Below are 15,888 nucleotides of genomic sequence, written 5' to 3' on the forward strand. Positions count from 1 at the left end.
AGCACCTCAGAAAGCTGTGTGCGTGTGTATGTGTGCATGCGTGTGTGAGTATGTGTGCGTGTGTACACAATGGGCTTCATTAATCAAGAACATAATTCTTGTTACTTCGCTGTTCAAAGTGTACAGCAAAGCCACATTTATGCTCCGTCATGCGACGGAGTCGCGCATTGAAAATAAACTTGCAGGTCGGCCATGTTGGACACGGCCGAATTGGGCTAACGACATCCTCGAACTTCGACTTTCATTGCACTTGTTAAAAGTAAGGGAAAATAGTTTTTGTTAGAATAAGTGTTAAATAGCTCCATATTACATTATAAATTACATTATTCTATTACTATTATATGAGCAGTTGAGACGAATAACAGTCTAAGTCCACACTAATTATCCATAATGTATAAATTATGAATAAGGACAGCTAGGCCTTTTCAGAGAGGCAATTATGGACTGTTACTGCTCATATATTGCGATAGTAATCATTGCCATATACAGTGTTTGTTTAGTAACAGGAGTCTCCCCGTCTCTCTACAGCTATTTCATAAAAAATAAAATAAAATAAAAATAGCAGACAAAAGTGGAACTCCAAAACTGTAGCTGATAAATGGGTTATTTCTCCAGATTGGAAGACATTCACCTGTTGTCAAGTCCTGCCCATGGCTGTGCCCCACTTCGCACCCATTGGTTGGCGTCCGCCCATGGCAGTGCCCTTCTTTCGCAGTTCGGACCCATTGGTTGGCGTTTCGTGGTTGGACAAAAATCCTTTCTCTCCATCCACTACCATTGAAATAACATGTTTTTCAGTTGCTTCGTATTGATATTCTGTGCATTAAATTCTTATTTTAAACTTGGTGTCAGTATAAACAGGCGCAGCACAGTGACTGAGCATATCATGTTTGTTTTTTTCCAAAAAAAATACGTTTTAGCAAATTCAACATAAACAAGGTGGAACCAGGCAGAAAGAGCCTGCTGGAGTGGTTAGTCAGTCAGGGACCAATCAGAAGGCTGACAAATTGGCACCCCACCTGGGGAAAAAAGGAGACTCCTGAACAAACACCCACAGTATTAGATCTTTATAATCCGATTCAAACACATTATAAGTAAGTTTATAATGCTTCATAGGCATGGTGGGATGCATAGCAAGTGTTACCAAAAAGTAGGGATGTCCCTTTTAGGGTTGTCATTTTCAAATGATCGGATCGGCATCCCTACTAGTATCAAAATTATATCCATATCATGATATTAGACTGGATATTGTCTGTGATTTGGGATATTGTACTATTGTGATATGGCATAAACGTGTTCTATGAAAAAATATATAAATATCGGATCGGGAAAAATCTGTATCGGCAGATGCTCAAAATGAAATGATCGGAATCGGAATAAAAAAAACCTACCGAAAAGGTTTTGACCCATGAATATAACTTTACAGCACCTTTAGTCCCAGTGACCAAACCATCCACAATGTCTCCATCAAACGCGTTCAGTCTGTTCCATTTCACCAGGAAACGTACGTTATTATTTACAAAATACACAAATGAGACCCACTGTGTGCAACAATGCATGGTGTGTGTGTGTGCATATGTGTGCGTGCACACGCTTGTGTAGAGTGGTTCCTGATTGGCTCCCCTGGCTGTCAGTCTATGGGTGAGGGTGATCCCTGCCCAGGAAGTCACTGGAAGACAACAAGTGTTACATCACAGTGTTACATCATCACCCAACTATAGGACTCGTCGTCATGGTGGCTTGTGGTGGACATTTTTGTCAACATTCTATTTTTGCCACGGACATACAGAATGAGTGGACAAAAACATATTACCAGAAACACATGAATAGATAGCCCTGAATGACCATCTCAGGACTGTAACTCTGAGAGTGTTCGAATGCGGGTGCTTAATAAGCTTATCAGGTTTTTTTTCAGGTATCAATTATCGAGCTCCATCCCTAGCAGATCCAGTAGAAATGAGTCTCCATGGTTGTGTGCGTGTGTCGCAGCCCGAAAATAGCCGATCTACAGGCTCACAACGCAAGCTTGTATATAGATCATCTATTTTTCGTCTATTTGCACATAGCTATGTGTGCAATGTGTGCAATCAGCCATTGTGACGCCACTAAGGCCCAAGATCTACATTTTAATCGACTAAATCAACTGTAGATTTAGTTGACTAAATATGACCAAAGCTAAATGGAATTTTATTCAAACCACTATGACTAAAACTGCATACAAATTAGCTGTCAAAATAAACACTGGTGAAGTGACAATTTTAGGACTTCGAATACCTTTTTAATACCTAAAAAAAGACCATTACAGCATTAAAAGTAATCAACAAACCATACTATAAAAACTGTGTGTGTGTGTGTGTGTGTGTGTGTGTGTGTGTGTGTGTGTGTGTGTGTGTGTGTGTGTGTGTGTGTGTGTGTGTGTGCGTGCATGCATGCGTACCTGAGGATTTGTGGCAGCTCTGGGCTCCTGTAGATGAACTTGTGCTTGTAGGCCAGAGACGAGGAGAAGGGAACAAACTGGACCTTCTGACCGCTCAGGCTCTTAGACTGGGACGCCACGTTGTACAGCTGCAGGAAGAACAGAGGTCAGGGGTCAGGAATACCCCCGAGAACCAAGAGAGGACGACCCGTCCTTGGCGTTAGCAACAGTTACTACGATAGGAGACATGGCAAGCTGTCCTTCTCACCCGTTGAGATGTGTGTTAAATGACAGCATTTCTCCATCATACTATAATTCAGTCAATGTCTGAATGAATGAATGAATGTCAGAAACACCGCCGTATCTCCTCATTGCCTGCACCAATCACTCCCACTTTTCACACAGGCATTGACCATAATAATATGGAGGTCTTAACGAAGCCCTTTTTTCAATTTGACACATTAATGATTAATAATGAATTTATTAGTGAATTAACCTCGCACCCTCACACACCTCCGCCCCTTAGCGACACCTGCATCACAGGCCACCGTTCTCACCGTTACCCCACTGGCATGCTTCCTCTAGCTACCGCCGCAACACAACAAAGAGTGCCCTATACAATTTGGCGCCGCTGACTGTGTGTGTGTGTGTGTGTGTGTGTGTGTTGCATCCAACAGCTAGCCTGTCCACACATCAACCACTACTTTGCATTCATATTCATGTCATATTTACAGTACTATACCCATTTATATGAAATAATCCAAGCGCACCCAGGGCGCAGTATCTCCCCGCAAATCACGTGTCACCAGTGAAATGGTGTTGGGACGGACACAGATTAATACTGGGACACAGTTTCCAGCGCAACATCCCCCTTGCATTCTCCAACGCACTTCCCCTTTTTCACACCGCCCCCAGGCAGGCATCAGACCTATGCATCAGACCCACACGAGGAAAACAACTTGGACCCATAAACTATAGTACAGCTACTCTTGCGTCAGTCGACATAACTTCTTCTTTGGGGAAGCATCGCGGCCGGGTTGCGTGGCACAGGCACCTGAAAGCTCCGACAGTTGGACGGAGGCATGTTAACGAAAACAAACACACACACACACACACACACACACTGTTTCGAGACCACACTGTCCGCCACCTCCTCAACCACCTCCTTCGCCGTGTCATACACATGGGCTACATGCACGCTGACAACGACAGGTTACAGCCCTGCGCGCACCCAGCGTAGCTGCGTGACACACTGAACAGCACGATCACAACGGAAATGCTTATCTGTCGGGGTCTCGGGGTGGCCAAATGGAGACGTTTGGGGAAGACAGATCCCGTGCCGTCGGAATAACACAATGACAAAATACATACATACAGACAGATGCAATGACAACGACACGTTCCTAAATCACACAAAACATCAAATTCTTATCCTGATTATATAAAGAACAAACTACAACTTGCTTTGAAGCCCAAAAAGCCAACCTCCGCGTTCACCGTTTAATAGCTTATTATCTCCATGGGCAGCAGACGGTGAGCGGTTAGGGACCGTCTACAAAGTGCAACACCGAACTTGAAAATATCACACATCAATGGTGTACTTATGATTGTACTACAGCATTTAATTAGCCTATACTTTTGTGCCAAACCCAACTTCCCAAGACCATCTGTAAACAATTCCCCCCTATCAGTAATGTGATCTATTACATCGCACACTGAACATGATTTGCTGTTCATATATTCAGAACGGGTAAGGACTAGTATAAATAATCGATCATTTCACTAGCAAGAGCTTCAAAAACAAAACAAAACTACTGATGTAGACATCAGTAGTTTCAATCGGTAGTTATTTGTTAAAATGTGTGTTTACTCTAGTCATCGTGACCCAGGTGTGTCAGGTGTATGAACAGGTGTGTTTTAGTACCTTCTTCCCCAGGTGAAACGGAACCACGCTGTCATCCTCCGCATGCAGGATGAGAACCGGACAGGAGATGTGGTTCACACTGAGAGACAGACAGGCAGAGAGAGAAAGAGAGAGAGGACAGGCAGAGAGAGAGGACAGACAAGTTCAATATGAATATGAATTAACCAATGGGCTCTATGCACTCTTCCTACTTCCGGCCCCCTTCCCTACTTCCTTCACAGGTGTTACCGATGATACTAATTAAGACTCTGTTCCATTTAGTGTGCAGTGGTTATCAAACGTTTTAATTTCAAGGACCCCCATAACTCTGGGAGTGTACCCTTACGGGTCCATTTGTTGGTTTAATTTGTACACTCTCAGAGTTACACACACGTACGGGCCCATTTGGAACACACACAAAAAGGATACTGTTGTAGCAGAGTGTCTCCAGTGAGCCAACGCGCACAATAGCAGCACCCTGACTCTGTTTGACCAGAATGGAAAAGAGCCTTCATTTGTATCAGCGGTAACACCTCTGAAGGGCCCAAGGTAACAGGACAATAGGAAGTTAGCCTGGGGTCCACCTATGCTTTCTATGGCATAGGCAGCTCCCGGCAGGATCCGCCGGGAGAATCTAGACGCAGCTGCGCGACATGAGACTAATTGATTAGAGCGACAGAAAGAGAGAGGATTGTGTGTGTGTACGTGTGTGCGTCAATTTATCAAAGGTGCAGACGATCAGAAATCAGCAGAGAGTGATCGACGTTTGCGCTATACTGTATGCCGAATTGAAGTGGATTCGTACCCAGACTTTGTTTTTTCTCCCTGGAAATAAAAACGTCGGTTTCCGAGACTAATAGGAAGGTAACAGAAGGACGTACTTCTCATCGCTGGCAAAGCGGATGTCACTGGCTGTGATGGGATCCAGGAAGAACCAATCAAAACCCGGCAGATATCTGTACACCTGCACACACGCACGCACACGCACACACACACACAAACACACACACACACGATAAAGGGAGGAAAAACAACAGTTGTGAATGTGTGTGTGAGGGTATGTGTGCGTGCGGCGCGCGTGCATGTGTCATCAATCAATCTTTATTTATATAGCACAATTCAGACGAGTGTAGTTCAAAGTGCTTCACAGAAAGAGCTAAATACAACAAGAAAGCATCAGAGACGGTTGACGCTACTTTGCATGGCTACAGATATCAAAGCTACAGGGAAGAGGAAAATCCTTCTTCTTGAAAGTTCCATTGAGAAGTTTGAAAAGGATCATCTTAGATGTACAGTCCAACATCTGCACATGTTCACATGTGTACAAGCCTTTGTATAGAAGGCCCATATATTACATTTTCTGTCTATATTGTATATTAAGCATTTGTTCTGTGTAAAATGTTGCACCCGGTTACTACTAGTGTACCATTTTGGAGATTTGTTGTATATATTGTAGGTACTTTGAGGTGCATCATGGATGTATTATTAGCTGTTCTGTAACTTTGACATGTACGATGTAGCATTGAAGTGTAATTTTATTTCTGCCTCTTGGCCAGTTACCACTTGTAAAAGAGACCCAGTCTCAATGTGTTTTTACTAGTTAAATAAAAAAAGCACACCCGTGTGAAGTGAGTGGTGCAACTCTGTGTGGGGGTCCCCGGGGGGTCCCCGGAAGTTCCAGACCCCCAGGAATGCGCCCAGGGGGGCGGCCCGGTTCCGTTGAGCCACCCCGCATCCGAAACGGTTGAGAAATGAAAGAGTGGGGGTCCCCAGCGGTTCCCTCTACTGTCACTGTACTGTCACACCCGAAATCATATACAGTTAATATGTGTGTGTGTGTGTGTGTGTGTGTGTGTGTGTGTGTGTGTGTGTGTGTGTGTGTGTGTGTGTGTGTGTGTGTGTGTGTGTGTGTGTGTGTGTGTATGTGTTAGGCTGTGCAACAGTGACACTTGGTGGTGAAAACCAACCAAACGCTATTTTCGTGCTCGGCCAGGGACGGACACAGGGACACACATAGCTGTCTATAGGAGTGGTTGCACCACTCAAAAGAAAGTTTCACTAGGAGTTTTGTGTGTGTAGTGTCCACTTCTACCCAGCAGGGGGCATCAGTGTGTGGCAGGCAGCAGAGACTTCAGCATGTACAGTACTGTAATGTTGTCACAATGGACTGATATATATTCCACTTGTATCCAGAATGGCCGCTCATTCAGAACACTTGAACTGGAATAGAATTTTCCAGTCCGGTCCGATACCGAATTAATTTTCATTCCCGTTTGGAGGTTTTATACCGTTTGAATCAGGATATATTTATATAAACACTTTATTATCTGAACGGTACTGAGAGTTTGGAATACATTATTCTTCCCTTAGTATTAGTGTACTTTGCACCGAAGTTACATTCCGAATGAATGCTTTGGTCACGTAAGTAAATGAATGAGGAACGAGGGATACTTATATTCAGGTTCCATGTGTTCCATATTCAGGTTCCATGTGTAAACAGTTGGGTATGTACCTCAAATCGATTGATCCCTCCTCTCTCTCCTGCTTACTGTCTGACACCATATCAGACTCCACCTCCAACACCCCGCCAACTGAACTGGTCAACAACTACAACAACGCACTCTCCTCCTGCCTCAATCAACTTGCCCCCACAAAAACCAAACCTGTTTCCTACACCCACTCTGCCCCCTGGTATAATGATCATCTCCACCAACTCAAAAAACAGGGCCGCCAACTGGAACGGCTCGTGAAGAAAACAGGTCTCACTGTTCACTCCCAGGCTTACATACTGCATCAGGAACAATACAAAAACGCCCTAAATACTGCACGTACCTCCCATTACTCATCAGTCATTCAATCCGGCAGCAATAATCCAAAGTCACTATTCTCCACCATCAACAAACTCCTCAAGCCTATGGACACCATCACCACCTCATTCACTGCCACTAAATGTGAAACATTCTTGTCATTTTTTCAGTCAAAGGTTGACGCCATACACACAGACCTGGCCGCCTCACCCACCTCCACACCTGATTTTGAACCTGCCTCCCCTCTTTTCCCCAGCCACTCACTCACTTCCTTTACTGAAATAACTGCAGCCAACCTCTCCTCCATAACCTCCGGCATGAAAACCTCCACCTGCATCCTCGATCCTATCCCCTCCACCTTAGTTATTGCCTGTATCCCTGTTCTCTCGCGACTCATCACCACCATAATAAACACCTCCCTGTCCACTGGTCACGTTCCCCCTGCTCTCAAACTTGCTGCCATCACCCCTATACTAAAAAAGCCTGGACTTGACACCGACTCCCCCAGCAACTACCGGCCAATTTCTAACCTCCCCTTCCTCTCCAAAATCCTGGAACGCACTGTTGCATCTCAGCTCAAATCACACATGGACTCCAATAACCTTTACGAATCATTTCAATCCGGTTTCCGTTCACTTCACAGTACTGAAACTGCACTCACAAAAGTCACCAACGATATCCTCCTGTCTGCCGACTCTGGTCACCTCTCCTCATCCTCCTCGACCTCAGCGCTGCCTTTGACACCATCAGCCACTCCATCCTCATCACCCGTCTCCAGTTTTCCCTCGGTTTAACCGGCACTGCCCTTTCCTGGTTGGCATCCTACCTCTCCGATCGACAACAATTCATCTCCATCAATAACTGCAAATCTTCCACTGCCCCAGTTACCCATGGTGTCCCCCAGGGTTCAGTACTTGGTCCCCTCCTCTTCATCATATACATCCTCCCTCTAGGTCAGATCCTCCGTCACCATGGACTTCAGTTCCACTCCTACGCCGATGACACACAGCTGTACCTTTCCACCAAAGCCATCACCCCAACCACACACTCCACTCTCACTGCCTGCCTCACAGATATTAAAACATGGATGCAAAATAACTTTCTCAAACTAAATTGCAATAAATCGGAAATCATCATCATCGGTCCCAACTCCCTCACTAATTCCACCCAAGGTTTTTCACTGAACATTGATGGATCCACTGTTACACCCTCCACCCGCATCCGCAACCTTGGCATCATTTTCGACCCCACCCTTTCATTCCTCCCCCATGTTAACCAAGTCACCAAAACCGCCTTCTTTCACCTCAAGAACATTGCCGACCCTCTCTGTCATTTTCCGCAGCCGAAACACTCATCCACGCCTTCATCTCATCCCGCCTTGACTATTGCAACAGTATCCTCTACGGCACCACCTCCAAAGTCCTCAATAAACTGCAATATGTCCAGAATTCAGCTGCCCGCCTGCTCACCAGTACCCGTTCCAGAGACCATATTACACCTGTCCTCCGTGACCTTCACTGGCTACCGGTTAAACAAAGAATCCACTTCAAAACACTCCTGACCACCTACAAAGCACTAAATAACCTGGCTCCCCCATACCTCTGTGACCTCCTCAAACGCCATGCCCCCTCTCGCTCCCTCAGGTCTGGTGATGCAAACCTCCTCGACGTCCCCAAAACCAAACGCCGTACGTGGGGGGATAGAGCTTTTGCCTTTGCTGCCCCAACCCTGTGGAATGCCCTCCCTAAGGCACTCAGAGATGCCCCTACCCTTCAAACCTTCAAATCCACCCTCAAAACCCACCTCTTCAAAATTGCCTTCCCTAGCTAACCATTTTCTTTTAATGTTCTTTAGCTTTTAGTGTTATTTTTCCTTTTTCTATTAAAGTTGTTTTTAATTTGTTGTTACCTCTGTAAAGCCCCCCCATGTAAAGCGTCTTTGGGTACTCAGAAAAGCGCTATATAAGTTTGAGATATTATTATTATTATTATCTCTGTTCGGAATTACAGGAAAATAAAATTAATTCTGTGAATGTGTGTGTGTGAATGGCGGTGAATGTAACGCACACTCCAAGTGCCTTGGCAAAAGACGCTATATAAATGCACCATTGAATGAATAATCGATGAATAAATAGTGTCCATGTAAACGCAGCGAGCTCTTTGATTCGTTGTTCATCCAGACTGTTCATGATTAGTAAATGATTGCTTTTTTGGTTTTTCTTTTTTTTTCAAGTTAAAGGTCTATATTGTGAGCTCTAATCATTGCTATATTGGATATATATAATATAATTTGGGCTGGGGACTCTCCAGAAATACTTTGGTCATTACATGTCTCCGTCTCTGGCCATAGACGTTGGCCAGGACGGGAAATGTATAATTAGGCTCTAAACAAGCATGTCATTTCAGAAAAAGCCATATGATAATAATAATAATAGTAATAATAATTAATTGCATTTTATAGCGCTTTTCCAAGTGCTCAAAGCGCTTTACAATGGTTCATTCATTCATACATTGTGCATATGCATTGGAGAGCCTAGCACTCCTCGATAATAAAGAAAACTAGAAAAAGTGCCCTTCTGGGCACAGGTCTCCACCAGGATTTCTTCCTCAACCTAGTGTGAATATGCGTGCACAGTTTCATCGCAATCGGGCGCTGCGTTGAGGAGTTGTGGCGATTTGTACAAAGCGGGCTACTCCTGAAAACTGTAGGAGCCAATCGTGGCAAATCAGGATGGAATATGATAAATCAAACAAACCTGTCTTGATCACATGACTATGGAGATCATGTGTACCGATTTGCGTGAAATTTGGATAAAATCTGAAGGAGTAATAATAGAAAATGTGTTTTACATATGTCGGCCTCCTGGTGGCGCTATAAAGAGCAGATGTGAAAGATTCCAGGCAAAGGTTTTTCCTTGGCCTCTAGGGAGTTGGCATACAAAGTTATCCACAGATCCGTGCAGTTAGAGGTAAAAACACTTTTCGGCCAGTTATAGCGCCACCTTGAGGCGGACGGACACACACACGGACGGACGGACGGACACACGGACGGACGGAGTGCAAAACATACTCTCCCCCCATGCCTTCGGCCTGGTGGAGACAATGAATAAATAAATAAATACTAAAACCAAATCTAATCGTTAAAGATTAAGGCCTGGTTTTGGAACACAACAGGTGGATTCTATCTTGGTTTGAGCAAGCGTGCGTGCGTGCACGTGTGTGAGTGTGCATACGTGTGTGTGTACCATAGAGAATGGGTGGCTCTTTGCTTCCTCTCTGATGTTGGTGAATGGAGACTCCAGGATGAGAGAATTTGGAGGCGTTCCTGAAGTTCATACACACACACACACACACACACACACACACACACACACACACACACACACACACACACACACACACACACACACACACACACACACACACACACACACACACACACACACACACACACACACACACACACACACACACACACAGTTTGCATCTCGTTACATCCATGGATTAAAGAAACATAAAATCGCAAATCCTAAATGTGCGATTTGTGATCACACATTTTATACTACATTGTAACCCCGTTGCTGTATTCCAGCTGTAAGGCGTGAAGTCTCGTCTATCGTGAGACTTTGTGAGCTCCATCCACTTGCATGGAGCTCACGAAGAAAGCCTTCTAGCATGGAATTCTCCTTTAACCTTTGTTTTCATACGAGATATTCAACCGAAAGTTGAATTACTTTTGCTGTGCGACATACCTCCAAAGAAGACATGATGATGGCTTCTATGGAATCAAAAAGACTGAAATCAGTCGTGGCGACTGAGAACTTTAATCCATTGCATCTCTCCCCGGCGTCTTTAAAAGTGTGAGGAGCTAATACTCTACCTCTAGTGTGTGTGTGTGTGTGTGTGTGTGTGTGTGTGTGGATTGCGTGCTTTCGTGCTTTCCCGTGCGTCTTCCTACCTCTGTCGCAGAGTCGTCTCACCAGGTTGGTGGCCACTCTGAAAAGAAACGAGCAAAACAAAACACTTTGCATTTTAGAAAAGTGGCAGTATCTCAGCATTGTCAATGGCATTTCATGTTTTTGTTGGGACACCGTTTTTACACACACACACACACACACACACACACACACAAAAAGCTGGACATAAGGGGAAAAAAAAAAAAACACAGAATAGAAATAGAGGGGGGAAAGTATTGCATTGTGGGTTTGAGCTGACAGGCCCCATTTGATGTCAATCAATGAAGTCACCTTAATTCAAGTGGCAGATGTTTATTTTTATTATTGTGGTATATATCATTTTTAGGGCCATGTCATGCACGCTGTGTTTGTGTATGTCAGTGTGTATTATCTGACTTCAAAGCATGAACAGCATACACAGCCAAGTAGAAAAATACACAAAAACAGCTAGATTAAACATTTTTTTTACTTTAAGGTATAACTGGAAGGCAGCATAGGCTATGATGCAATCGCAACTCTCAGCACTGCTAGTGCAGTGAGTGCACACACTGGAAAGTGGGAACAATTACAACCAAACAACACAGTCACAGGTCAATGTGACATGACAGGTCGAGTACCTGCAGTGATTATTGCTGCCAACTAGGTAAGTGGATGTACAGGATGTGAGGCTGAATAATTGACAGGCTGATTGGAAGGCTGCGATGCAATGCAATATTACTTCTACTACTACTACTACTATTTTTATTTTTTATTTTATAGGCCCCTGGAGGCTCAAGGCCCGTTTCAATTGAAACGATTGAAACATACAGTATATAAGGCTCTCTGTCTTAGGTTGTGACCAGGCTTTTCTCTCTGTCTTTGGTTGTGACCAGGCTTTTCTCTTCGCAGATGAGTAAGAATGGGACTGAGGCCTACATGTCATGTGGTATACCTGCACAGCCTTTGTGATCTAATGGTAGCCCTGGTTTAAGTGGTCAAACTGAAGTGATATTGATGAATTCTAAATGTTATCAAAGTATTCTGAGACACCCCTAGCTGGACCCCTGTCACTGCACACTAGAGTGCCACACGGCACCCACTTTGACAACCACTGCTAGACCACACTCTCGCATCTCATCAGAATGTTGCTATCACCATGTCAGTGTGTGTGTGTGTGTGTGTGTGTGTGTGTGTGTGTGTGTGTGTGTGTGTGTGTGTGTGCGCGCACGCATCAGAATTAAGCACTATTACACGAGAGGGGGTGGTTTAACGTGATTAATGCACACCTGCAGGAACGAGCAGGGCGAGTTCCGAAAGCAACACAGAAGTGCATTAAAAAAATAGCAGACCTACAAGCTCATAGCGCGCCACTCGGTGGCGCGCTATGAGCTTGTAGATCTGCTATCGATCTGCTATCTGCTATAATAGCTAAAGCATAACATGATGCTAACACCAAAAGGGGTTCCCGCCCAAAATGGGTTAATGGCGTTAAACCACCCCCTCGAGTGTAATATTGCAATTATACAACAGTTACCCTTAAAACTAAGAAAATCGCTGAAAAAACATGTTTCTTTTTATGACAGATGTAGTCACTACGACCACAAATGTCCCAAGAAACTAGCTAGCCTAGCCACCGAGTTTGCTGCGCTCTGGGAGACAGAGCAGCTGAATTCTTTGTTTTGATTAGGTGTGGAGTGGTGCTCGTTTGAACCACGGCTAGAAGGCTGTTTCAACCAATCAGATTGCTTCCTCGAAACAACCTGTTGTATAATGGTTGCTATCATCATGTGTGTGTGTGCGTGCGTGCACGTACCCCGTCCCCAGTGAGTGAAACAACCTGTTGTATAATGTTGCCATCATCATGTCAGTGTGCGTGTGTGTGTGCACGTACCCCGTCCCCAGCGAGTGCCCCCAGACGTACACAGGTTTGTTCCCAGTCTGTTCTCTGAGCCAGAGGTAGAGGAACAGAGCGTCTGACGTCATCAATTGCTCTGAAGGACTGCCGTCAGAGTCCCCCCAACCTGCAAGCGCACCCACACACACACACACATGCGCACATGCACGCACACCGTCAAGAAGAGGGGAAGCATCTGCAATTCGTTTAATAAATGGTCATGGAGATAAAAGCCGGATAACTGTGATTGAAGCGATAACGGCGTATTAGATTGAACTGCACTCCCAGAGAGTCAAAAATGATCAAAAACAAGCCGTGCAAAACACTGCAGAAACATCCACCTACCTCTGTAATCAAATGTCACCACATGGTAGCCTAGTGAACTGAGCACCTGAGAGAGAGATAGAGAGATAGAGAGATAGAGAGAGAGACAGACAGACAGACAGACAGACAGTGGGTGATAACGCTTCAAATCAATTATTTAATTATTTAACCCATGCAGGGGCGGAAACCCCTTTTGGTGTTTTAAGCAATATGAAAAAAGGTTGAGAAACACAGAAACAGGTTTTTCAGAAAACTGTCATGATTTAGAAGACATTTGTAGAATCTGGTCTCAGGTCTAAATGGGTTAAAACATTTGCCTCGATTACTGAACGATAATAATTATATGGTGAAAACGGCCCATCCAGTTGATCGCCTATTTTCACCGTTTTTGCACACCTCCCATCGTGAAATGATATAAACTACAGTGGAAACAAACGAAAAATAGAAAAGTAATCTTACTTCTTTACTTCTTAACACTTTCCCTCCCATTAACGAGTTTTCCCGGAGTAAATTGAAAATCTTCCCTCCCATTCACAAGTTTCATTGTTTAATTTGTGGTTTAAATACGTTTTAAAGGGTAAGACCACTTTTTGAGAGGTTTGGGTTGTTTTCTTACCTTATTATGGGCAAACTAGTCTATTCCATGAGTTATTTCGCTCTGTTGTGTTGTTTATTAGCAATTTAAGAAATAAAAAAGAAATAAAAAAGTCGCTCAACGGGGAAACATCTCTCAAAGTCACTCTTTAGCACATAAACCAACGCAACAAAATCTGATTCTGACAGTTTATGACATCAGGAAAACTAGACTGAAGCAGTACTACGGCGTTCCCAACTCTCGCAGGGACATTTTGCGAGGTTTCGTTTGTAAACAAGTCTCCACGCTGTTTGAGATGCACCCAGCTGCAGCCTAGCATACGAGCAGTCCCAGACACAGACACTTCTTCCAAAGTGTCTTCTAAAGTGTCTCCCTCAAACACGTCCATTGTGTATGTTTTTATATTAGTGAAAAGCGGACGACAATCAAATCCATTTGTTTACATCCACATCGTGGCTCAACGGCATTCCAATAATATGGAATATAATAATATAATCAGGAGTGGGTGTACAGTTTTGGTCCAATCAGATCGTTTTTTACTCAACGCGAACAGCAGTGATTCGGTTGGCGTAGGCATACCTATCGGATCTTCTTTCTACACAAATTAGTCAAAACAAGACAAAATTGAAAATTCGTATTCAAAATAAAACCGCATGAGTTTTCCTGATGTCATAAACTGTCAGAATCAGCTTTTGTTGCATTGGTTTATGTGCTAAAAGGGTGACTTTGAGAGCTGTTTCCCCGTTACAATGGAAGTCAATGAGCGACTTTTTTATTAATTTTTTAAATTGCTAATAAACAACACAACGGAGCGAAATAACTCATGGAATGGACTAGTTTGTCCATAATAAGGTAAGAAAACAACCCAAACCTCTCAGAAAGTGGTCTTACCCTTTAAGACTTACAAGGTTTCCATCGGACCGAGTGGGATAGGTGATGCATTCAGATGACGTCGCTGGAGGATCGTGTGTGTGCGCACGGCCGTTTTTACCTTGTGTGCGTGTGTTTACCTTGTACAGTTGCACTCTGTGATCTCCACCCCTGTAGAGACAAGTCGGACAGGTTTGTATCACAATGTGATGCACACACACACACACACACCGAGTTCTACGCATGTGTGTGTTTTGTAAATACAAAAGACATATACAAGACATAAGAGCTGGTGTACCTGGTGCCTGCGTTTCCATGGAGATAGAGTATTATGGGATGGTGTGATTTCAGAGTGGACTCGAACCACAGCTGGTCTTTACCCTGAGCCTCTTTCCACATCGCTGCTGGAACCGTGTGCCTGCATGCACACACACACACACACACACACACACACACACACACAGCATAAGTTAATCATAAAATTTAGTTTAAAGTAGCAGATCTACATTGTGACACATCATGAGCTTTGTAGACCAGTGTGTGTGTGTGACAAAGAGAGAGAGAGAGATATATATAGAGAGAGAGATTATATCCAATATTTATTTGTAAATACATTGTTTTATTTTGATTGTCTTGTTCCACTTGAATTGAATTGAGAGAGAGAGAGAGAGAGAGAGATTATATCCAATATTTTCATTTGTAAATACATTGTTTTATTTTGATTGTCTTGTTCCACTTGAATTGAATTGAGAGAGAGAGAGAGAGAGAGAGAGAGAGAGGGAGAGAGAGAGAGAGAGAGAGAGAGAATCTTACCACACTCCTATCTTCACGGTGTACTCTGGTTCCAGGTAGAAGTTAGAGGTGTGGTTCAACCCCTGGTCCTGGGGCCTCTTCAGGTCAATGAAGTAGGGCATCCTCACTGTGCACACGCACATGCACGCATGCACATTGAGTAAAATTATTATCTTGACTAGAATAGAATAACACTATAGAATAACACTATATTAACTGTTAAGTTAAATTGATTAATTTCTTTCCCCTGGCACGAAACATTCTCAGATGGGAGTCCGCGACCATCAATTTGGGGGTCCTCCTCAGCACAAAAAGGTTTTAGAACTACGGTACTGGTTTAGTTCATTTGTAGA

At 43.9% G+C, this 15,888-nt stretch overlaps 1 protein-coding gene across 2 annotated transcripts in view; it reads right to left on the minus strand.

The window, feature by feature from the left end:
- Positions 1–914: 914 nt before the first annotated feature.
- Positions 915–15,888, minus strand: part of LOC310866283 (lysophosphatidylserine lipase ABHD12-like) — a 34,253-nt gene continuing 19,279 nt past the window's right edge. For both annotated transcript variants that reach the window (XM_083775857.1, XM_083775856.1), the window contains 11 exons: positions 15,557–15,662; positions 15,042–15,161; positions 14,884–14,914; positions 13,300–13,345; positions 12,952–13,081; positions 11,084–11,121; positions 10,371–10,450; positions 5,201–5,283; positions 4,341–4,419; positions 2,438–2,565; positions 915–1,669 (listed from right to left, as the gene is read on the minus strand). In XM_083775857.1, the coding sequence (XP_083631983.1) occupies positions 1,636–1,669; positions 2,438–2,565; positions 4,341–4,419; positions 5,201–5,283; positions 10,371–10,450; positions 11,084–11,121; positions 12,952–13,081; positions 13,300–13,345; positions 14,884–14,914; positions 15,042–15,161; positions 15,557–15,662 (875 nt within the window). In that variant the 3' untranslated portion in view covers positions 915–1,635. The remainder of the gene's footprint in view (positions 1,670–2,437; positions 2,566–4,340; positions 4,420–5,200; positions 5,284–10,370; positions 10,451–11,083; positions 11,122–12,951; positions 13,082–13,299; positions 13,346–14,883; positions 14,915–15,041; positions 15,162–15,556; positions 15,663–15,888) is intronic.

Source organism: Protomyctophum parallelum, assembly GCF_964188405.1.
Source record: "Protomyctophum parallelum genome assembly, chromosome: 10".
Taxonomy (NCBI): Eukaryota; Metazoa; Chordata; class Actinopteri; order Myctophiformes; family Myctophidae; genus Protomyctophum; species Protomyctophum parallelum.